The sequence below is a fragment of the Ailuropoda melanoleuca genome, chromosome 10, assembly GCF_002007445.2.
Source record: "Ailuropoda melanoleuca isolate Jingjing chromosome 10, ASM200744v2, whole genome shotgun sequence".
Taxonomy (NCBI): Eukaryota; Metazoa; Chordata; class Mammalia; order Carnivora; family Ursidae; genus Ailuropoda; species Ailuropoda melanoleuca.
The window spans coordinates 4,027,222-4,052,043 of record NC_048227.1 but is presented as its reverse complement, the minus strand read 5'-3'; the positions used below and the strand labels follow the sequence as shown (position 1 = coordinate 4,052,043).

The 24,822-nt window shown below is 42.9% G+C and overlaps 1 protein-coding gene and 1 pseudogene across 7 annotated transcripts in view; one reads left to right on the top strand and one right to left on the bottom strand.

Annotated features, from left to right (window-relative positions):
- Nucleotides 1–6: 6 nt before the first annotated feature.
- LOC100463897 (RB-associated KRAB zinc finger protein) overlaps nt 7–24,822 on the top strand; it is a 50,337-nt gene continuing 25,521 nt past the window's right edge. For 5 of the 7 annotated variants that reach the window (XR_004628332.1, XR_004628331.1, XM_034669772.1 and 2 more), the window contains exons 1-6: nt 7–227; nt 1,079–1,137; nt 13,362–13,488; nt 13,713–13,808; nt 19,048–19,111; nt 23,635–23,796. Coding sequence is in view for 5 of the 7 variants with exons in the window: in XM_034669772.1 (XP_034525663.1) it covers nt 1,123–1,137; nt 13,362–13,488; nt 13,713–13,808; nt 19,048–19,111; nt 23,635–23,758 (426 nt within the window). In the remaining 2 variants the exon portion in view is untranslated. Of the gene's footprint in view, nt 228–1,078; nt 1,138–13,361; nt 13,489–13,712; nt 13,809–19,047; nt 24,619–24,822 lie in introns of those variants that run through there. The other 2 variants (XM_034669770.1, XM_034669769.1) reach the window with 2 other exon arrangements.
- On the bottom strand, nt 15,316–15,878 carry LOC105236385 (annotated as a pseudogene).

Below are 24,822 nucleotides of genomic sequence, written 5' to 3'. Positions count from 1 at the left end.
GGCCGGCGGCGGCGCAGGGCGGCGGGGCCCGGCCCGTCTGCGCCCGCGGGACGGCGAGGCCCCGGGCGGCCGATTCGGGCCCCGGGAGGGTCGTCGGCCCGAAGTGAGTTCGTCCCGTAGGCCCAGAGCCGGCTCCCCGAGAACGGCGGCCCCGCGAGGCGGAGGAGGAGCAGCCCCCGCCCCGGAGCCCTCGGGAGCCTTGAGGCAGCTCGGCGGGTCCCGACGGGGGAGGTCGTGCGCTTGTGGATCTTCCGGGCGGCGCGGCGGCGAGAGGGCGCGAGCGGCTGTACGGGGAGGGATGGGCGCTCCCCCGGGACGCGGGACTCGTGGGACCCAGGTTTCCCGGGGGCGCAGGGGGTCCCCGCCTCCCTCCCCACCGACACCCCTTGCTCCCCCGGTTCCCTGTCCGGCTTCCCGACGTGTCTCTAAGCGCGCAGGAGTGTGTACTGACCCCGCTGGGTTGTGCCCTGGAGCATCCCACAGTGTCGCGCAGGACCAGGGTGCGAGGGCCAGCTGCTGCTGCCTGGGTTAACAGAGGAGATTGGGCCTGAGCAGGGAGGTGGCTTGTCCAGGATGACGGGGTCTGTGGATGGGCTTGGTCACAGGACTCAGCTCCTGGGCCGGTGTTCTATCTGCTCGGTTACAGTTTTCTTAAAAGATTCTTAATGTGCAGCGATATGATACCGTTTAAGTGATATCATTTAGAAACAAAAGTATGCCTTGGTGCACATTTATCCCATTTTAGAGAGCTAGTGTTCTCTGTTCCTGTGGATACTTTAATTTTAAGCAATTCGAAAGGTCAGTAAGATAATTTGTACAGTGTAAGAGGAGAGTTTTTTTTTTTTACATTAGTTTAATGAAGGCAAGCTATTTGAAAAACTAGTCGATGTTTATATTAAACAATGAGCGTAACCCATCTAATCACCTCCTGATATCTGGGAATGACAACAGTTCTACTCTATGTTTCTCCTTCTGAGTGTTCACAGGGTATGAGCTTTCTTTGATGGTTCTTATGCAGGGTTTCTGCCTTGGCAAGCTGGATTACCTGTGACTTCTGTTATTTCTTCTACTTCTCTAGGTCCACTGTTAAGAGTCTGTACGCTTTTCCAAGAGCAGCAGAAAATGAATGAATCCCAGGTGAGTTTTCCTATCTCCATATATGTTCCCTTGCTTGGTTTTGTAATGCATTTCGGGAGGTTTATATGGATCCAGATTTTAAAATAAGAATATGGAAATAAAAGACATTATCATGTAAAGTACAGTTATTAGGGTGTCAGCACCCAGAGTCTTTTTTTCAAGTTCATGTGTGCAGATAGTAGGCTACCTCAGGGCTGTGGTGGTAGAGCAACACATATGACTGATGTTCCTGACAGTGGCAGAAAAGGAGAGTAATGCCCGTTATATAATTTGAATTGACTGTAAGAGGATGCCATTTTTGTTACTTGTGGGTTTTAAAGATTCCCTAGGACTTGAAAAAATGTCTTTGTTGAAATTGATGTAGTTGTGGGTAGCTTTCCTAATGACAACCATTAAATCATTGCAACATGTGTCTTATACTTGTTGCTTATCTAAGCTGAGGGCCTGCTGTGTATAATTTTTCCAGGCAGCAAAATACATCGATCCAAGGAGACAAATTTCACTGTTACTGTTTGATCCGGGGTTAAAAGTTGTCTGAGGGAATGGCCTGCCCATCCTTCAGGTGCTTCTGTTACTGTTCATTTGGGTTGTATAGTAAATAATACAGTAAGGTATTCTCTACTAAGTATGTCCTCTCTCCCCTTCCCATTTCAATCCTCAGCATCTTGATTTTGTCCTCACCCCTCTCCTGAACGTGTTGGTAAAGATTAGCAGTGACCTAATTATGGTCCAAGCCATCGGGACATCTTCCAGCCCTTATCTCATGTGACCATGCATGTGACTTTGACATATTACTTCCAAACTGGTATTGTCTTCATGGAGCTCCCTTTTCTTGGCTTTAAAAAAAAAAAAAAAAAAAGTCTCTTGCCAGTATTTCTGTATGTATCTTAAACTCATCAGGAGCCTTTTAAAAAGTGGGTGAGGGTAACCCACAATACCTTTCTTAATATATAGTATCTGGTGTTCAAAGTTTCACCGTTTCCTGAATGCTTTGTGGTTTATTCTTTTCAGTCAGGATACACACAGAGACCACATTTTTTGGGGCGGTGGGCTATGGGGGCTAAGTCTTTTAAATCTTTTACTAGTAGTTCCTCCGGTATGTCTTTTGTGGTACTTCTGTGTAATTTATCTTTTGAAGAAATTGGGCTTATCCTCGGTTTCCCGTGGTCTGGGTTGTGTTGACCACATTGTCATCATTTTAACTTTAACAGTCTTTTATTATTCCCTAGATGCCTTATAAGATTGGTAGTTAGCTCTGGAAGTTTACCCACTTCTGTTCAGTTCTTTTGGCAAGACTTTGTTGCCCATGACACTTGTCTGCTTTCTCTTGGAAGCCCGTATCCTCTTCCTGTCTTTGTTTTTGTGATATTAGCATCCATTGGTTGATGTTCATTGCCAAGGTCCACTGATTCTTTAGGGGAGACAAGATGGTGCTGTGCTACTTTGCCATTTCTTCCTCTTTTACTGGCTATAATACTTTTCTGAAGAAAAACATCTCTTTAATTGGTTCTGTGGTTCATACAGAAAAGGCAATTGTCACAACATTGAGTAGGCTCCTGAGCAACTAGGATTTTTGTGTGTTTGTTTCATTTCGTTATCATTATGAGCTCCTGGGTTTACACATATTTTAAATATTCCAGTACACTGAAGTTGTTACTCTCTTTGATGCCTAAGTGGTTCTGTCTTTGACCAGAGAAACACCTTCAGATTGGTTTCTGAGTCCTTTTGAAATATCTGCTATACATATATTTTTAAAAGATTTTATTTATTAGAGAGAGAGAGAAAGTGCACAGGGTGGGGAGGGACAGAGGAGGAGAGAGAATCCCAAGCAGATTCTCGCTGAGCATGGAGCCTGACATGGGGCTCGATCCCAGGACCCTGAGATCATGATCTGAGCCAAAACCAAGAGTCAGACCCCCAACCGACTGCCACCCGGGCGCCCCCCACATGTGCTTGAGAAGATTGCCTATTCTGCTGTTGGTGGGAAAAGTTCGATAAAGGTCGATCCGATCAAATTAGTAGTGTTGTTCAGGTGAATGATTCCTTGCTGATTTCCTGCCTCCTTGTGCTCTTGTCCTGAGAGAGGGAAGTTGAAATCTCGGGCAACTGTGGTTTGTCTCTCGCAGTTCTATCGAGTTTTGCTTCATGTATATTATCATGTACGTAAACATTTAAATTGTTACATCCTCTGGATTAATTAACCACTTTGCCATTGTGAGAGCAGCTTCTTTACCCCTGGTAATATTCTGTGCTGTGACGTGGACTTTTTCTGATATTCATAAAGCTGCTCCAGCTTTCTCTTGAGTAGCGTTGGCATCTGATTCCATTCTTTTACTTTTTTTTTTTTTTTTTAAAGATTTTTTATTTATTTTCAGACAGAGATAGAGACAGCCAGCGAGAGAGGGAACACAAGCAGGGGGAGTGGGAGAGGAAGAAGCAGGCTCATAGCAGAGGAGCCTGACGTGGGGCTCGATCCCATAACGCCGGGATCACGCCCTGAGCTGAAGGCAGACGCTTAACCGCTGTGCCACCCAGGCGCCCCCATTCTTTTACTTTTAACCTATTTCCGTTTTTATACTTAAAGTGCATATAGTTGGATCTTGCTTTTTTTATTGAATCTGACAGTTTCTGCTCATTAATCGGGTTGCTTGGACCATTTACACACAATATGATTATCGATATAATTGTTTAGGTTGTAGTCTGTTTTTGTTTTTTGTTTGTAACATTGGCTTTCTTTCTTTTTTCTTCTTTTTGTCTTCCTTCCTTTTGATTGATTGTATTTTTTTTATGACTCCATTTTACCTCTTGTGTGGCGTTGTTAGCTCTAACACTGCTGTTATTTGTGATTACTTTGAGTTTATAGTATGCAGCTTTAACTTACCAGTTTATTTTCAGGTAATGCACTGTTTATTGCTTAGAATATAGGGAGCTTGTGGGGCGCCTGGGTGGCACAGTCGTTAAGCATCTGCCTTCGGCTCAGGGCGTGATCCCGGCGTTCTGGGATCGAGCCCCACATCAGGCTCTTCTTCTGGGAGCCTGCTTCTTCCTCTCCCGGGAGCCTGCTTCTTCCTCTCCCACTCCCCCACCTGTGTTCCCTCTCTTGCTGGCTGTCTCTCTGTGTCAAATAAATAAATAAAATCTTAAAAAAAAAAAAAAAGAATATAGGGAGCTTGTCACTTCCATTTCTCCCCTCTGCGTCATTATGCTGTTATGTCATTTTAGTTTTACAGGTAGAATCAATCCCATAAGACATTGTGATTTTTAAGTAAATAGTTATTTTTTATTTTATTTTTTTTTAACTATTTTTTAAGGAGTAAGAAAATAACATAGTTGCCATTTTTGGTATTTTTCATTTCTTTATGTAGATACAGATTTTTATCTGCTGTCATTTTCCTCCTGCCTGAAGGGCTTCCTTCAACACTTCAATTTTTGGGGTTTTTTTTCTTTTTCAAATTTTTATTTAGATTTTAGTGAACATACAGTGCAATATTGGTTTCAGGAGTAGAATTCAGTGATTCATCACTTACATAGGACACCTGGTGCTCGTCCCAACAGTGCCCGCCTTAATGCCCATCACCCATCTAACCCATCCCCCACCCACCTCCCTCCATCACGCCTCAGTGTGTTCTCTGTCATTAGGAGTCTTATCGTTTGATTCCTGCCCTCCCTTTTTTTCCCTTCCCATATGTTCATTTGTTTTGTTTCTTAAATTCCATATATGAGTGAAATCATATGGTATTTGTCTTTCTCTGACTGATTTCGCTTAGCATAATACCCTCTAGTTCCATCCATGTTGTTGCAAATGGTAAGATGTTCTTTTTGATGGCTGAGTAATATTCCACCATATATAAACACACACACATACACACACACACACCACATCTTCTTTATTCATCAGTCAGTGGACATTTGGGCTCTCTCCATATCTTGGGTGTTGTAGATAATGCTGCTGTAAACATCAAAGATTCTCCTTTGAATCTGTATTTTTTTATCCTTCGGGTAAATACCTAGTAATGTCATTGCTGGATTATAGGCTATTTTTATTTTTAACTTTCTGTGGAACCTCCATACTGTTTTCTACAGTGGCTGCACCAGTTCGAATTCCCACCAACAGTGAAAGAGAATTCCCCTTTCTCCACATCCTCGCCAACACCTGTTGTTTCTTGTGTTGTTGGTTTTTTTTTTTTTAAGATTTTTATTTATTTATTTATTTGACAGAGATAGAGACAGCCAGAGAGAGAGGGAACACAAGCAGGGGGTGGGAGAGGAAGAAGCAGGCTCACAGCAGAGGAGCCTGATGTGGGGCTCGATCCCATAACACTGGGATCACGCCCTGAGCCGAAGGCAGACGCTTAACCACTGTGCCACCCAGGCGCCCCGATTGTGTTGTTGGTTTTAGCCATTGTGACAGGTGTGAGGTGATATCTCATTGTGGTTTTGATTTGTTTCCCTTGTGATGAGTGGCATTGAGCATCTTTTCATGTGTCTGTTGGCCATTTGTAGGTCTTTGGAAAAGTGTCTATTGTCTTCTGCACATTTTTTAACTGGATTATTTGTTTTTTTGGGTGTTGAGTTTGATAGGTTCTTTATAAATCTTGGAACACTTCTTCTAGTTGCTGATGAGTTCTTTCAGCTCTTGTATGTCAGAAAGCGGCTTTATTTTGCCTTGGCTTTTATTTCAGGGGAGCTTTGCTGGGTTTTCTCCTCCTGTACTTCAGATGTGTTCCCCTACTGTCTTTTTGCTTCCATTGTTTCCGAGAGAAATGTGATGTCATCCTCACCTTCATACCTCTGTTTGTACTGTGGTTTTTGGTTTTTGTTTTTTCTTCTAGCTGCTTTTAAACTTTTTATTCATGATTTTGAGCAGTTTGATTGTGATATGTCTTGATATTGTTTTCTTCATGTCTCTGTGCCTAGGGATCATTGAACTTCTTGGATCTGTGTTTTTATGATTTTTATCAACTTTGGGAACTTTTTGACCACATTGCTTCAAATATTCCCCCCGCCTCCCTCCAGCCGTCCTTCAGCAAGTCCTCTTACCTGTGTGTTACGCTACTTGAAGTTGTCCCACAACTCTCTGACACTCCTCGTTCTCTTTAAATTCCTTTTTCTCTGTGCGTTTCATGTTCTGTAAGCTTCATGTTCTGTAAGCTTCATGTTCTGTTGCTATGGTTCATGGTCACTGATCCTTTTTTCGGTGCTGTGTTAATCTAGTCCGGGGTAACTTTCATCTCAGACACTGTAGTCTTTGTCTGTAGAAGTTAAATTTGAGTCTTTTTTTTTATGTCTTTCCTGTTCCTATTCAAATGTTTTGAACATAAGGAATACGGTAATAGACTATTTTAATGTTCAGTGGCACTTGTAACATCTGGGTCAGTTCTAGGCCCACTAAGACAGATGCATGATTTTATGTATGGCTTGTTCTTTCCTGCATGTTTCCCAGTTTCTCAATCTTCCTTACCTCCTCTCGGTCCCCCCCTCCCTGCTCCAGGGCTGGAAACTCTCAGGGCAGTAACCACCAGCCTCCCCTTGTTAATTTCCTGTCTCTGATTCCTGTCCATCGCTTCAAGATCCATGTCTTGAAAACCACTACATTGTATACTCTGTTTTTCAGTGTCCTTTCAGGAGGCAGAGTAAATGTGATCCTTGTCCATCCTTGCTGAAAGTAGTCCTAATGCCTGTATTTTGAGTCAGTTAGAAACCTTTCCCCACATCCGGGTTATAGGGACATTCACCCGGTTTTTTTTTTTTTTTTTTGTGTCGTTTAATATTTTATATATAGATCACTGATCCAGTTGGACTTTTTTCTTTTATGGTGTAAGGTATGGATGCAGTTTCATCCACGCTCAAATGACTGTAGTTGCTCTAACACTGTTTATTAAAAATCAGTGGGTTGGGGCTCCTGGGTGGCACAGCGGTTAGGCGTCTGCCTTCGGCTCAGGGCGTGATCCCGGCGTTGTGGGATCGAGCCCCACATCAGGCTCTTCCGCTATGAGCCTGCTTCTTCCTCTCCCACTCCCCCTGCTTGTGTTCCCTCTCTCCTGGCTGTCTCTATCTCTGTCGAATAAATAAATAAAATCTTTAAAAAAAAAAATCAGTGGGTTGTTATATTGTCTTATAATATCATAGGTCCTCATGATATGTCACGTAATCATGCAAGGCTATTTCTAGACTTTGTGCTCTATTCCACTGACCCATCTCCATCCGTATGCCGACACCAAACCCTTTTAATCATAAAGGTTGTGTTTTAATTTGATAGGAGTTAGGCCCCCTAAACAGCTTCTTTTTTTGGAGATTTTCCTAGTCCTTGATTTTCCCCCCTTGTATGAACTTTCGTGCCATCTCACCTAGTTCCAGGAAAAATGCTTTTTGGTATTCTTGTTGGGATCACATATCTGTAAAGTAATTGAGGGGAGAGTGATTTACATCTCTGTGTTACTGAATTGACCTGTCCAGGAACAAGGAGCATCATTCCTTTTGCTCCAGTGTGCTTCTGTGCCTTTCAGGAGTGTTTTCAAAGTTGTCCTAGTACAGATTTTGTACATTTCTTTTTTTCTTTTTTTTTTTTTTTAAGATTTTATTTATTTATTCGACAGAGACAGAGACAGCCAGCGAGAGAGGGAACACAAGCAGGGGGAGTGGGAGAGGAAGAAGCAGGCTCCTAGCAGAGGAGCCTGATGTGGGGCTCGATCCCATAACGCCGGGACCACGCCCTGAGCCGAAGGCAGATGCTTAACCGCTGTGCCACCCAGGCGCCCCTGTACATTTCTTATTAACAGTTTTATCTTTTCTGTTACTCCATAAACTGTGTGTTAGCTTGAATCTTCTTAGTCTGTTAATATAACAAGGGCTATTAGGGGTTTTTGAAATGATTTTCTTTTCTTTCTTTCTTTTTTTTTTTTAAGATTTTATTTATTTATTTGACAGAGAGAGAGAGACAGTGAGAGAGGGAACATAAGCAGGGGGAGTGAGAGAGGGAGAAGCAGGCTCCCCGCAGAGCAGGGAGCCCGATGTGGGGCTCGATCCCAGGACTCTGGGATCACGCCCTGAGCCGAAGGCAGATGCTTAATGACTGAGCCACCCAAGCACCCCTCTTTTCTTTTCTTTCTTTCTTTTTCTTTCTTTTTTTTGTAAGTTTATTTAAGTCCTCTCTACACCCAATGTGGGACTCAAACTCACGACCCCAAGATCAAGAGTCGCACGCTCTTCCAGCTGAGCCAGCAAGGCTCCCTGGGGCTGTTGCTTTATGTGTGATGATTTTATTTATTTATTTATTTAAAGATTTTATTTATCTATATGACAGAGAGAGAGACAGCCAGCGAAGAGAGGGAACACAAGCAGGGGGAGTGGGAGAGGAAGAAGTAGGCTCCCAGCAGAGGAGCCCGATGCGGGGCTCGATCCCATAACGCTGGGATCACGCCCTGAGCCGAAGGCAGATGCTTAACCGCTCTGCCACCCAGGCGCCCCTGTGTGCTGATTTTATATAACATTATTCCTTTATTGAGTTGGTTTTGTTGTTGATTCTCTGAGTTTTCTGGGTATAGTGTATCACTTGCAAATAGAAATAGTTTTCACTATTACTCTGTTGATTAGCATGCCTCTAATTGTTTTCTCCAGCGGGAGGTAGTTTTGCCTTGTTCCTGATCTTACTGGGAATGCATCTAGTGTTTGCCCATTAAGTAAAACCCTCACTTTAGAACTGAGAGGACTTTACCTGTGCATGTGTGTCCGCATCTATACGAACTTAAAAAGCACACGTGTGCTTGCATGTGATTCAGACTGTACATGTATCACACATGCTACGTGTATTAGGGTAGGAGAGTGTGTGCGTATACACATATTCATGCTAGTGAAGTATCCATTCCTATTTTCTTGAGGGTTTTTTTAATCACATATGTATCTTGAATATCATCAGAGGCTTTTTCAGCATCTTTGTGGAGATAAAAGTCTTTTCTTAGCCCTATTAGAATGGCGTATTATGTTAATGGATTTCCAAAGATTAAATGAGCCTGTATTCTTGGAGTAAGTGCCACTTAGATATTGTATATTTTTCATTCTGGCGTTGGATTCTGTTTGCTGATATCTTGTTATGGATGTTTGTGTTGATATAAGCGGTATTGGTGTGTGATTTGATCTGTCTCACTGATTGCTTGGTCAGTCTTCCAACCCAGCCAGTCCTTGCCTTGTGGACTAACTGAACCCGGGTTATTACTCTGCATGGCAGTTCATCAGCTCACTTGTTCTGGATCGACTACGATGTCCTGCTATGGATTCTCAGTGAGCTCAACTCCTGCAGTCTTGGGGAATCTCAGCCGAGGCACCTACATCGGGGGTAGAAAACCCTGTGTTGATACATCGTTTGTAAACAGCAGGATGATGGGCCACGTGTGCCGAGCACTTCCCTTCTGAGACAGGAGCTGGGTGTTGGGCGCCCCAGCACCGCTGCTTGCAACAGCACTGGACACTTCTTGCTGCACTTTCAGGGGGGCTTCTGTACCCCCATGCTCCTCTGTGGTGGCTCTCGCTCTCTTTCAGCAGAGGATATCTTGAACGTTTTGAGGAAAGTGTTTCCTTTGATAATAAATTGCCCTGTTTTCCTGAAAGAATCTAATGTCTGTTGGCTGAAATGATAGCTTGGCTTGGTGTCCAGTTCTGGGTTTGAAATCCTTTTTCTTTTCACGAGCCATGGGCGGTTGTCCAAGGGTTTTTCTGAGGTGAGAAGTAGAATGGCAGTTTTCAGAGTAACTGGTGTGGTTTTTTCCCCCCACCTGTAACTTTTTAGGAGATTTTTTCCCTTAATTTTTCAGTTTGGGGCATTTTATCAGGAAATTTCTAGATCTGTGTTTTTCCCCCAATATTCTTGTTTGCGAATCCCTTGTGACATGATGGTTTACCTGATCCTTCAGCTCCGGTATCATTTTCTGTTCTGCCTTTAATTCTTTGTGTTCGTCCTTCTTGTTTTCTGTTCCTGAAAATGTTGAATCTGTCGGATCTGGCTTTTGTATCTCAAGCTTTATTTCATCATTTCAATTTCTTGTTATCTGAGACATTTCCTGAATTGTATATTCTGTGTCCCATTTGTTATTTAAGCCTCTTACTTGGGGTTTTAAGAAATGCAACAACTTGGTTTTTTTGTTTTTTTTTTTTTAAAGATTTTATTTATTTATTTGACAGAGATAGAGACAGCCAGCGAGAGAGGGAACACAAGCAGGGGGAGTGGAAGAGGAAGAAGCAGGCTCATAGTGGGAGAGCCTGATGTGGGGCTCGATCCCATAACGCCGGGATCATGCCCTGAGCTGAAGGCAGACGCCTAACCGCTGTGCCACCCAGGCGCCCCAACAACTTGGTTTTTAATTTCTAAGTATTTGCTGGCTGTTTGGGGAGAATGTCTTCATTTTTTAGAAGCAACATTCTGCTTAATTATTGAAAAATACAAATCAGTAGAAAAAATGTAAGTTGTTTCCTATATGAAATTGATTCTGTCATTGTTGAGCTGCTCTTCTTGATGTTTATCTTTTATTTACACCGTTTTCCTCAATTAGCTGATGATTCTTGATTTTTTTTTATTTCACGTTTTGAGAGAAAAATACTGATAGCTAATGTGAATGTACTCAACTAATGACCCCATTTCGCTCTTTTCTTTATGAAGAGGATGACTGCAGAGCTCTAGAAGTTAGTGAATTAGGGAAATGTGTTTAGGTAGACATCACTTCAGTTTTTCTTCCATTTTTTTTATTGTGATAAATTACACATAACGTGAAATTTACTGTTTTAACTGTTTACTGTTTTAACCATTTTACTACTTTAACCATTTTAAAACATAGAGCTCAGCGGCCTTAAGTACATTCGCATCGTTGTGCAACTACCACCACCGTCCATCTCGAGAACACTTCTCATCTTGCAAAACTGAAGCTCTGTCCCCACTAAATAGTAATGCCCCACCTCCCCTCCACCACCCCTGGCAGCTGTTGTACTTCCTGCCTCTATGATTGTGACGGTTCCAAGTACGTCACCTAAGTGGAATCATACGGTATTTGTCTTTTTGTAACTGGTTCATTTCACTGAGCATGATGTCTTTAAAGTTCAACCGTTATTATAGCAGGTGCCACGACCTCCTTCTTTTTCAGCCTGAATATTACTCCATTGTACATGTAGACCACATTTTGCTTGTCTGTTCATCTGTCGTTGGGCACTTGGGTTACTTTTGCATTTTAGCTATTGTGAATAATGCTGCGATGAGCATGGGCGTATAACTACCTTTTTGAGACGCTGCTTTCAGTTCTTTTAAGTATATACCCAAAAGTGGAATTGCTGGATCATAAGGTAAATTAATAACAAATTTAATTTTAATTTTTGAGGAGGTCTCGTGCCTGCAGTGGCTGCCCCAGTTTGCGTTCCAGCGATAGTGCACAAGGGTTCTCATTTCCCCAACATGTTATTTCCCGGCTTTTTGGTAGTAGCCACGCTAGGGGACGGGTGGCGGTAACTCACTGTGGCTTTGATTTGTGCTGGTGACTGGTGATGTTGAGCATCTTCCTGTGTGCTCCTTGGACACGTGTGTGTTTTCTTTGAGAAATGCCCATTCCAGTCCTTTGCCCATTTTGAATCATGTTGGTTTCTGTTGTTGGGTCTTAGGGATTCGCTCTGTATTCTGGGTATGAGTTCTTTACCAGAGACACAATAGGCAGATATTTTTCCCATTCTGTAGGCTGCCTTTTTCTTCTGTGCGTGGTGTCTTCTTACACACGGAATCTGTAGGCACCACTCCCGTTTTGAACTAGCTGCAAGTTGGCACACAAGGTTAAGTCACTCGAGTTGCTTTTCCCTAAGTGTGGTTCTCTGAGAGCTGCCTTGGGGAAGATCAACCACGTCCAACTCGGATAGAGTGGATTTGTGTCCTGGTTTGCCCGAGACCCTCTTGGATCGTACCCGTATTCCCTCCAGTTTAACATTTATCCCAGACAGACATCTGTCTGTGTCACAGTGAATCTGTGACCCTCTCCCAGCCTTGAGGCCTGAAGTGTGTTGCGCTCTGCCACATGTGTGACCACGGTGCCCACAGCCGGAGAGGTCTTACCGTCCGCCACTAATCCCACTGCTCTGTGGACTCGAAACTGGGAACCACCCGGGCTGCTAAGGTGTTCCTGTGGCTAATTGCTCTTCACCTCTGCTGCCGACAGGGACCCCGTGCCCTCTCGATGGGCCTGGGGATTCTCCAGGGCTCCAGGACACTCCACGGTCCACTCTTGCTGGGGCCCAGTGTGCACCCTGTGTGGAGCTGTGCGATCTGCGGCTTCGGTTCTCATCTTCTCGGCTCCACAGGAATCTCCTCAGAGAAATTCCTGCTCGGGGAACAGTCTCTGTGTCCCAGGGCTCTATTCTTGTATTTCTTTGAATGGACTTTTTGGGGGTTTTGTTTTGTTTTGGAGGCGGGAAGGTAACTGTGTACATTCAGTTTACTGTCCTGAGTTAGAGTCTGCTCCTGCCGTCGGACAGCTGTGCTTTAGCAACGGTCTCTCTGCCCTGTTCTTCCCGCCCCCTCTTTGGTGTCGACGCCGCCTCTGTTTCTGCTCATTGGTACTTCACACCTCTGTGTCTTCTTTCCGCCTCGATCCTGTGGCGCACGGGCTGTGAAGCCTAACTTGGCAGCCCATGAAACCGCGCTCCATGCGGGCACTCGACCTCTCGGGCGTTCGTCAGTGCAAGTTATTGCTGCAAGGGTGAGCTGTTTGAGATGCGGTGTTTGGCCCAAAACTTGGAGGACGTAGAACCCTTAGTCACGCAGGTCGCCACAGGTAAAAGTCCAAGATGAAAGAGCTGAACAGGAGGCCAGAGGCTGAGCTCTGCGTGCACCCCTGTGACGAGGTGGGGCGGGAGGCCGGGGGACAAAATATGTCTTTTTTTCCATGGTGTTTCCCTGCCGGGCCGGAAGCTTTCTGAGAGCAGGAGCGGTGTCTTACTCATCTTACATCCCCCAGAACTCAGTTCAGTTGCAAAATGGGAACTCAGTTGGTTTTCTGATTTTGGGGTTTGGGTTTTTTAGGGAGCGCGGAAGGAACCCAGAGGTAGTGTTTCCACTCTGGTTTGTTTTCGTTCCACAGTCTGTAACACACAGTCAGGTTTTCAGTGTTCACGGTTAACTTTATCAGTGAGCTTGAGCTTGCTAAGCTCCCGTGGCTGCACGTCTCCTCCACATGACAGATTCCGATCCGATACCGTTACAGGGGCCAGTGTCATTCAGGGACGTGGCCGTGGACTTCACCCAGGAGGAGTGGCAGCAGCTGGAGCCTGATGAGAAGACCACGTACCGAGACGTGATGCTGGAGAACTACAGCCATCTCGTCTCCGTGGGTGAGGAGAGCCTGCCGTGTGGGTCGCTGCCCCAGGGGTGGAGGGGGCCTGCCAGTTTAATGACTTTTTTTTCTCAAGTTTGAAGAAATAAGTGTTAGGACCATTTAACGCCCTTTCGGCACCAGGTAGGGTATTTGTATGTTGGCCTCTGAGGCAGCATCTCAGACTCAGAGATCCGAGAGCCAAGCAGCCGGTCCAAGTCTGGCTCCGTTTCTCACTCACAGGGTACGACAGCACCAAACCGAACGTGATCCTCAAGTTGGAGCAGGGAGAGGAGCCGTGGGTCGCCGAAGGAGAACTGCCATGTCAGAGTCATCCAGGTAAGTTAGGAGCTCGGTACAGTTTTGAACATCCCCCCCCCCCCCCTTGGGGGGGNTTTTGGGAGGGTCTGAGGGCAGCCCCGAGCCTCCAGCGCCCCGGCCACACCTCCCAGGCCGCAGGCAGCTTGCTCCCTCCAGCGCTGTGTGCAGGCTGCTTTTCTGATTTTACATTTGATTTACACTTGTGGGCATTTTCCATGCTAGCCAGTGCTGTGAGGACCCGGTCACTTCCTCCTCCTGCGTGCTCAGTAACTCACCCGCCCCCAGTAGCACAGAATTCCCTTCTTTGCAGCCATTTAGAAATCTCGGAGAAAAATGAATTGGAGACGTTCTTGTTCATTCTTTTTGTCTTCCATTTTCCTTCCTTCCTTGCCATGAAGTTCCTCGGGCTGATTTCCTGCCTGTTTCACTCCCTGCTTTATGCACTAGGACACCAAAATCTGTCCCCTCCCTGAGCCGGTGAGGCTGGCTGCTGCCTCACATAGGTGCTCCTGCGCTCTGTTTGGCAGTGATGAGCACAGGCCCTAAGTCGGTCTTCACGTGATGTGGTCATACACAGACCCCTGTGCTTTGGAGCCCAAGTATAACTCAAGGACAGCTCGGGATAAAAAGGAACAAGAGCTTCATTGGTTTGTCGGGCAAAGGAGGCTGCAGAGGCCTGTGGCTTTCACAGACTGCAAGGAAGGGGGGTTTATAGGGAAAGACAGGATCGAGCTGGTTTGACAAGTGTTGTGTATATGCTGCCAGCCTTGTTAGTTGTTTTCAGGGTGGTGCCAGGTTCCTAAGACCACAGGCTAAGAAGGGCGGTGAGGAAGGTTTGTGGAAGAGTGGAAGAAGGTTACTTTAAAATCAAGCTTCGCGGGGTGCCTGGGTGGCTCAGTCAGTTAAGCGTCTGCCTTCGGCTCAGGTCATGATCCCGGGGTCCTGGAATCGAGCCCCGTGTCGGGCTCCCTGCTCAGCGGGGAGTCTGCTTCTCCCTCTGCTGCTCCCCCTGCTTGTGGTCTCTCTTTCTGTCTTTGGCAAATAAATAAATGAAATCTTTTTTTAAAAATTAAAAAATAAATAAAATCGAGCTTCGCTGAAGCTTTGTGCAGCTGTCTTGATTTTTGTTCAGCTTTGTGCTTTAAGTGGTTCCAGTGTGCTGGTGCAGTGTGCATCGGGCCTTCCTCTTCCCCAGCGCTTGCAGCCACCGTAGGTGTGCAGGAAGCGTTTACTCATAAGTGAAGTTGCCCCCGCAGGACATGTTTGCCATTCCTTTTTTTTTTTTTTTTTAAGTTCTTAGTTTGGGTGCCTGGGTGGCTCAGTCGGTTAAGCATCTGCCTTCACTCAGGTCATGATCCCACAGTTCCCTGCTCAGTGGGGAGTCTGCTGCTCCCTCTGCCCCCCTGCCCCGTTTATGTGCTTACATGCTCTCTCTCTCACAAAAATTAATAAAATCTTTAAAAAAAAAAAAAGTTCTAGGGGATGGGGGGATGTTTAGCCCAGTGATGGGTATTAAGGAGGGCACGTATTGCAAGGAGCAAACAATGAATCATGGAGCACTGTATCGAAAACTAATGAATAATATAATAAAAATTTTTAAAAATAAAGATAAGAAAGTTCTTAGTTTATTAATCCTCATGAAAAACCTGCACAGTCACCACAGATAAAGTCACTGCAGAGTCTTTACTCCTCTTGTCTAGTCTCTGGCTCGCTGTTTGCCAGCACCAGCACTGGCTCTTGTTGTCCCCGTGACTTTCTTCATTCTGCTTTTGTGTTCTTTCACTGTTTCCTGGAGGTCTTTTTCTTCTCGTACCGGTCATGTCTTGCAAGTCTGTATTTAGGTCCATTTTTCTTTGCGTTATCCAAGGAATCCTAAATCACGCCAAAGCCAGTTGTCTTGCCACCACCAAAATGAGTTCTGAATCCAAATACAAAGATGACATCTGGTGTGGTCTTGTACACTGTGGCTGGTTGTTCCTAAATTACTGTGGCCTTCCCGGGGTGGAGAGCATCAGTGACCATTTGTTTCCGCTGAAGTAGTTGCTTGCTCGTGAACTTCCTGGTCTGGATAGTTACCGTGTCTTTCATGATGGTGGCCGAGCTTCAAGCAGCCAGGGAGGAAAGAGCCTGTTTTCCATTCTTTAGTTCTCTTCGTGCCCCTTGTAAAGGTTCATCTTGTCTCAACTTTCAGGCCTTTTTGTTTGTATTTATGCTGCTCGTCCAAACTGATACTTAATCCCTGTAACCTGTGGACTATTGTACCTGGCAGATGGTCCTGCCAGAGAGGTGCTCCACTCCCTTCTTCCTCAGAGTGGCTGACAGTCAGCTACAGACTCCTCCAAACCATCCTGCACATCCTCCCCACTTCCTTTATTTATTACATTGTACTGGTCTTCTCTCCCTTGGTTTCTGTTTCTTATCTTTTGTGAAATGCCTTAAAATTTTCCTGCATATTCTTAGTTTCTTCTGACATCAGTGTTAAAAAACATTTTCTCATACTTGGATGACAGTGAACCCTATTTGGAAATTGCAGAGTCTGTTCATCTGAAACATCCAATTGATTTAACACTAGGCTGACAAGATGAGCCCATAACTATCCTGTTTCTTCTGAAATAGATTTTACATTCTCCTCTCCTTGGGTCCCACTCAGTATGGTGTGATATTGCCCATCAGAATTCATGTCCTCTTTCCCCAGATTCTTGTTAAATTCCATTTGGTCTAGATCTCCAGACTGTCTTAGTCCCTTCTTCGTGTGTACTTCTGTTACCCAAATTACGCGTTTTCTTTCCTTCCTTTTTAAATCGTAGTTATAAAGAGATAACAATATATATCTGAAACTAATATAACACAGTATGTGAACTACATTTGAATTTTAAAAATAAGTAAAAGTTTTTTTAAAAAAACCTACTCCAGAAGAAATATCAAGGCTCAAAAAACCCACAGAAGCATAATAAAATTAACCATTTTAACATTTTTAAGCATACAGTTCAGTGGTATTAACTATATTCACATTGTTGTGCAGCAGAACCTCCAGAACTTTATCCTTAAAAGTTCATCTCTTATTTGAGCTTTCCATTATTCCTTACTCACCACACTTGTTTCTCCTTTCTCTTGAATCTACAGATACCACAAAAGTTACTTGTTTCTCCCTTCTCTTGATACCCAATCCACAGATACCACAAAAGTTAGATACGATTCTGTATTTGGTACTTAATCCTTTCTCTACCTGAATTATAATCTTCCAAAGAGGAAGGATCTTTTCATTCTGCTCTGGTATGTAACATGTAGAAGGCATTCTGTAAATTTTTCATGGACTGAGGACCCAGGGAAGAAAGACCTTTATTATCAATATCCATTGAGACATAATTTATCCTCAACTGTAGATAAAACAGGGTTAGGGTGGAACCTGAAAGCTTCGATTTGATCAGATTGGGAACTACTTTAGTTTCTAATCACAGAGAGATTCCAGAAAAACTAGGAAATGTCACCATACTCTGCAGGCACACGGTTTAGTTAGGAAAGGAGAACATAGCTGCATGGACTAGTTCGGATTCAGCTTTCACACAGAGTACTTAACTTTCAAGTACATGTTATTTACAACTTTGTGTTAAAGCTGTTTTAAAAATTCAAGGTAGAAGAGCTCTAAACAGCTGGGAAGAGATTTGATAAATATTTTAAAGCTTCCCCTGAAGTATGGATAGGTGTTGAGTGTGGCCACCCGCTGGAAGCCATCTTGGTGAATGAGAGCGTGAGCACGGGCTGGTGGTTGGGAGTAAGTGGGCATGGCCTGGCTTTCCGGAGCAGAAGGTATTGGAAGATTAGAGAAATGCTAGTTTGAGTATATTTGTGAATCCAGGTAATGAAAAATCTTACCAGTGAATGATAACTTTTCTTGTTTTGTTTTGTTTCCTGTTTGTATTCGGGGCTTGGAGGTCCAGGGATGGTATAGATTGCTGAGCACAGAACTGTCGGTGTTGCATTGATTATGGATGAAGGCAGCTAACAATAGCTCAGAGGCTCCAAAGATTTGTAAGAGACATAGAAATAAATACAAAGTCAATATTGTAGGGGCGGCTTTAGAAATTTGACATTTAAGGTTTTATATTAAGCGAAACCTGCACGGATGGGAACTCGTGCTTCTTTTCAGGACTTAGTTAGTGTTATGTCAGGGATGTGATTGATTTTATGAAATTTAAGTGAGCAAATGGAAAGAAAATCGATGGGTAGTTCTTTCAGATCATATACTGTTCTGATTTACATGCACTAAATTGGTTTTTCCCCAGTGCCGTGATTCGGGCACATTTCAGCTGTGTGAAGCTGCATCACAGTTAAGTAACTTGTTCAAGACCCGGCCAGTACTGTGTTAGAGGTGGATTTGAATCGAGGTAGCCTCATCTCTGTGCTTTTAGCTGCCACGCTTTGTTGTGCAAACAAGTACAGTTAGGGTTAAGTAGGACCATAAGGATACTTCCGAGAGCCAACGTTTGTGGCTCAGTCTCTTGCCACCTGGTCCCATCTTACATTTCTTTCTGGTATTTATGTGCCTGGAACTCTCCCTCCAGGTGAATGTGAACCAGGGCTGGGGAGCTGGAGCCCTGGTGGTAGGAGTGTCTGTAAAGATGAGTTTGGAATTTTTAGAATGTTTATTTGGATTTATGTGCAGAATACAAAGGCAAAGATTTTGGAAGGATCTGGGCTAGTGAGGATGTCATCGTGGTAATCTGTGTGTGAAGCAGTATCTTACAGTTTAATATAAATTGCAATCTCTTACTCCCAGCATAATCCGTACTTGAGTGTTTTCTTTGAATATTCATGCAGCGATTGTTCTTGTTCTCCCACTGGACCAATGTGCTCACGAGTCCTCCTGTTTGTGCCTTAATCTAGTTCTGTTTCAGTGACTGTGCCCTCTGGTCATCATTTCTTGGGTTTATTTCACCTTTTCTACCAAAGTTTTGAACATGTTTGGGAAGTAACAAAGGTGCTTGTGTTTGGTGTGAATTTACTCTCCCTTCTTTCTCTAATGCTGAGTCCTGTCCCACACTCATCCCTTCCCTGTGCCTACCCCACTCCGCTCCATGTCTGTCTGTCTGTCTATCTCATATGACAGATCAGGGGGAAAGGAGGACTATACCCTTTATTTGTGGAGATTGGCTGTAAAGCCAGAGTCAGTCATATGGCGGGGCACTTGAGTACCACTCCCATTTGATACCTGGTGTATTCAGATTCACAAGGTTTGTTTAATTCTGTTCCTTTTTAGAAGAAGTCTGGAAAGTTGATGACCTGATAGAGAGAATCCCTGGAAGTGAAGATGAACATTCAAGGCAAGCTATTTCTATCAACAACAAAACCCTGATTGAAGAGAGAGAGAATGCATTTGATAAAACGTGTAATGTGGAAACAAGCCTTGTTCCTTCAAGCATAACATCTCATACTTGTGTCTCATGTGGAAAGAATTTAGAGTCTACTTCAGAATTAATTATTAGTGATGGAAGCTATGCAAGAAAGAAACCTGATGAGTGTAGTGAATGTGGGAAGATGTACCACAGAGGGAAACCCTATGAATGTAATCAAAATGGGGAAGGCTATTCTCAAAATGAAGAGAGTATTCTTCAGAAAATTCATATTTTGGAGAAACCCTTTGAATATAATGGATGCATGGAAGCCTTAGACAATGAAGCTGTTTTTCTGGCTCATAAGAGAGCTTATATGGGGGAAAAGCCCTACGAGTGGAATGACTCTGGGTCAGATTTCATCCAGATGTCAAATTTTAATGTATACCAGAGATCGCAGATGGAATTGAAACCCTTTGAATGCAGCGAATGTGGAAAATCTTTCTGTAAAAAGTCAAAGTTAATCATACATCAGAGGGCCCACACAGGAGAGAAACCTTATGAATGTAACGTATGTGGGAAATCCTTCAGCCAAAAGGGGACCCTCACTGTCCATCGGAGATCACACTTAGAGGAGAAGCCCTATAAATGTAACGAGTGTGGGAAAACCTTCTGTCAGAAGTTACATCTCACCCAACACCTGAGAACTCATTCAGGTGAGAAGCCCTATGAATGTAACGAGTGTGGGAAAACCTTCTGCCAGAAGACCCATCTCACCCTACACCAGAGGAATCATTCAGGAGAGAGACCCTATCCATGTAACGAATGTGGGAAATCCTTCTCTCGCAAGTCTGCCCTCAGTGACCACCAGAGAACGCATACGGGAGAGAAACTTTACAAATGTAATGAATGTGGGAAATCCTACTACCGAAAATCTACCCTCATTACACATCAGAGGACCCACACGGGAGAGAAACCCTATCAGTGCAGTGAGTGCGGGAAGTTCTTCTCTCGGGTGTCGTACCTCACTATACATTATAGAAGTCACTTAGAAGAGAAACCCTACGAATGTAACGAGTGTGGGAAAACCTTCAATTTAAATTCAGCCTTCATTAGACATCGGAAAGTACACACAGATGAGAAACCCCACGAATGTAGTGAATGTGGAAAGCTCTCTCAGTTCTCGTATCTCACTGACCATCCTGCGGCTCTTTTAGGGGACAAACCCTATGAATGTAGCGAATGTGGGAAAATCTTCCTTGACAGTTCAGCCTTCAGTGGGCACCAATTGCTTCCAAAAGGGGAGAAATCCTATGAATGTAACATCTGTGGAAAATTGTTCTCGGAGTTGTCGTACTATACTATACATTACAGAAGTCACTCTGAAGAGAAACCCTATGGATGCAGTGAATGTGGGAAAACCTTCTCCCATAATTCATCCCTCTTTAGACATCAAAGAGTGCACACAGGAGAGAAGCCCTACGAGTGTTACGAATGTGGGAAGTTCTTCTCTCAGAAGTCCTATCTCACCATCCACCACCGGATCCATTCGGGAGAAAAGCCCTATGAATGTAGTAAATGTGGGAAGGTCTTCTCTCGGATGTCAAACCTCACTGTGCACTACAGAAGCCATTCAGGAGAGAAGCCCTACGAATGTAATGAGTGTGGGAAAGTCTTTTCTCAGAAGTCCTACCTCACTGTACACTATAGGACTCATTCAGGAGAGAAACCCTACGAATGTAACGAGTGTGGGAAAAAATTCCACCACAGGTCAGCCTTCAATAGCCATCAGAGAATTCACAGGAGAGGGAATGTGAATGTACTGGATGTGGAGAATCTCCTGTGACGTTAAAGGTCTTTGAGTATGACGAAATCTAATGGGGAGTCAGATGTCATTGTCTGAGAGTTCGTGTTTCTGAATGGGGAGAACCATTGAGGCATTAGATTCATCTCTACCTGATTTCTTACAGAGAAGAATCCCTAGGAATACAAGAAGAAGCAAAGCCTTCAGCAAGATCCTGCAATGCGTTGGGCACAAGATAATTTATACAGGAGTGAAACTTGATGAATATTTAATATTTATTTTGGAATTCAAATTATATTTACATATCAGGGAATCATACCAAGGCGAGATCTATCAGAGTGATGAGTGTGGGAAAACATATTGTCTTGGAAATTGTTATACTAAAAGCCATATTTCTGATGTAAATTCTGATGTTTATAGGAAAGCTCTCAGAAGCTGTCAGCACTGAATAAACCATGGTATAAAATGAAGTTTTGGAATCATCAGGAGTTTATAAGGAGGACAGTAGCATTAAACACATATATGACAGTTTCTATCATGTTTTAAAAATGCAGTTTAACAGTAATTGTATGCAAATTTGAATTTGAATTATTTGGGAAAAGGCAGTATTCTGAGTATTGAGGTGGCAAAATGTACTAATACAGGATATGTGTTGTTGGTGACACATTTGCTAGGTATGAGATAGTTAAGTACGTACTTTTCTATTTGTTGGGAGGCATTGACAAATGGGTGTTTAGCAAATGCCCCATCAATAAAGGCTAAGCCAGTGGTTTTTGTAGCGAATTCAACTACATTTGAGCAAAAAAGATTTTAAGACACTATTTTCATAAACTATGCATAGATGATTTGGAGTTAAGTCTGTGTCAGTAAAAGAGGGCATCCACATAGTTTATCTGTAGAATACATAAAACTCTTGTGCCACTCCGCTCATCTAATCCATAGTTGAGTGTGCGGTGTGCCAGTAGTATGTAATTCAGAAATTTCATCTTTTATCTGATGTGAATACTATGTCATTATTTTGTGAACTGCCCTTCATTCCCAGTATTTTGGAACAAATACAAGTTTCTAGCAGACAGTTTTAGTTGATTAACTCAGTGTCTTTTCTCCCCTTAATTCCTTGCTGGAAGAGTTTGTTCACCATTTCCTCACATGACACACAGGGTGAATCCTGGTTCGTCTAAACCAGTCATGATAATTCCATTCCGATTGCCAGTAACCTGTTTATAGTGGTCACACGACCCAGTTCACTGGGCCAAGGAATGCAAGGGTCCTTTAATAATCAAAGATTAAGCACTGGACTACGTTACAGAAACAAGTAATCTAGGATGCAGAAAAGTCACGTGGTAAAGTCAGCATCCATTAATGTTCTTCATAAGCTGTGGATTTGAAAGGAACTTCCCTACTTGGATGAAAAGTTTCTAAAACTACAACCACCAGCATACCTAATACTGAAATATTGAAAGTTTTCTCCAGGATGCAAAAAAAAAAAAAAAGAAGAAGAAGAAAAAAATATCTATCTTCTGTCACTAATTGTATTCAGTATTCTGCAGAAGGATGTAACCAGGAGAATAAGGCAAGAAAAATAATTAAAGAGCCTGAGGATTAGAAGTAAAACTTTTATTTGCAGTTGACATGATTCTGTACATTGAAAGTTCTGAGGAATGCACAAATAATTAGAATTAATGAATAAGTTTAGCAGAGTCCCTGCATAAAGCTTATTATGCAAAAATAATTTTTAATATACCAGCAGTGAACATAAAAAATGAAAAACTTAAAAGCAATACCATTTACAGTAGCATCAAAAATCCTCAAGTGCCTCGACGGAAAATTACCTAACACCATATTTTCAAGAAAAAAAATTACAAAACTTGAGAGGGCTATATCTGGTTCATGGATTCCGGGACAGTTTTAAAAAGATCTCAGTTTCCCCCCCACATTAATTCATATGTTCAATGCAATCTTAAAAGTCCTACTAAGTTCTTGAATTGAAATTACACTAACTCTAAAATTCAAATGAAAATTCAGAAGCCCCATGGTAGTCAAGGCTATCTTCCGGAATAGACACAGTAAAAGAACTTATATTACCAGGTATCAAGGAAGACCTGTCATAAAGCCACATAAATTATTATAATTGTGTGGTATTGGTGCAGAGATAAACAAATTGACCATTGGGACAGAATAAAGATTCCAGAAACACCCGTGTATAATACAGTCACTTGGTTTTTGCTGAAGATGATAATGCAGTATAATGGGGGAGAAGATATTCTTTCTAATAAATGCTTTGTCAATTAAATTTAATAATTTAATAGAAAATAGAGAAGTGGGGGGTTGAGATGGATTACAGATCTAAATATGAAATATAAAATAATAAAGCTTTAAAAAGAAAACTTAGCAGACTGTACATAGCCTTATAGTAAGAAAATTTTTCTTAAGACCCCCAAATCACTAAACTATAAAATAAAACCAGTTAATTTGGATATATTAACTTTTTGAAACTTATGTTTATAAAAAGGACCCCATTAAGAAAGCAAATAGGCAAGAAACGGGGAGGATACTTGCAACTTACGTATATGACAACAGACTTGAGTGTAGAGGAAAGGGTGGTGATGGTTTTTGGAAGGGGCCAGTTAGTAAATACTTGGGGTTTTGTGAGCTAGACAGTCGCTGTGAACGTGTCTGTGTCTCAATAAAACTTTATTCACAAACACAGGCAACAATCTGGATTTGGCCCGACGGCCACACTTTCCAGCCCTGGATCTAAAATTGAAAAAGAACTCTTACAAATCAACAAGAAAAAAATAGAAAATGGGCAAGAGATTGGGACATCCACTTAACAAAAGAGAATATCCAGATGGCCAGTAAACACGAAAAGGTACGTTATTTTTATTAGTAATCAGGGAAATGTAAAATTAAAACACCACCCACCCACTGAGATGGTTAAAATAAAAAGCATAAAAAAAGAATCCAGTTTTGGCAAGGAGGTAAGCAGCAGGAGGCCTACCGTGCTCGAGGTATCACCAACTGGTATGACCATTTGGGAAAGCTGGCACTTTGAAAATGCGTATACCCTTTTAACCCGAACCTAGCAGAAAGGTGTGTTTATGTCAACTAAAGGACATACTAGAATATTCATGGCATACTAAAACCAGAATTCTCTAAAGGGATATATGTTTCACTGCAGAATGTAGAGCGTTGGGAACAAGTGAACCTTAAGTATTTGCAATAGTAGCTTGGTTTCACAGAGCTGAATGACGGAAGCCAGACACAGGCACACATTGCATGACCATCTGTGTAAAGCATAAGCACAGGAAAACTTGTCTATGCAGTTAGAAGTCAGGATAGTGGCTAGCCTTGGGCAAGGCTGAAAAGGGGGTATTTATCTGGTGCTGGTAATACTGTTTCTAAATCTGGGTGCTGAATATCTGAGTGTTCTGTGCACTTAAGATATGTGTCTTTTTCTGCATGTACATTATTTTAAAATCCTGCATCATTTTGTGCAGGAAATATTCTTTAGAGTAGTTTTAATGGCACCTACGGAGATTTCCTACACTGTGACCTTAAAGCTTAATATAAAGTATATTTTAAGTAAAATATCTGAAAAGGTGACAGGGCCATTACATATTTTGTCATCCTACCCTTTTGCGTATATAAATGGGTCTGAATCACCTCTTCTAATAAAGAACTAACGTGTAAACATTTCATATTTTCTCAAATGGTTTTTCACATTCTGAATTTGGGATGTGTCTCCTGCATTACTGTCCTCAAAATGACCTTGCTGGGAGGTAAATCCATGTAACAGTGACTTTGATTTGATGGGAGATTGTACTTAGAAGGTTTCTACTCCGTTGTTAAGAGCAAGATGTGTGAGTGTAAAAGCTCTGCATCATGGAAAGTAAGA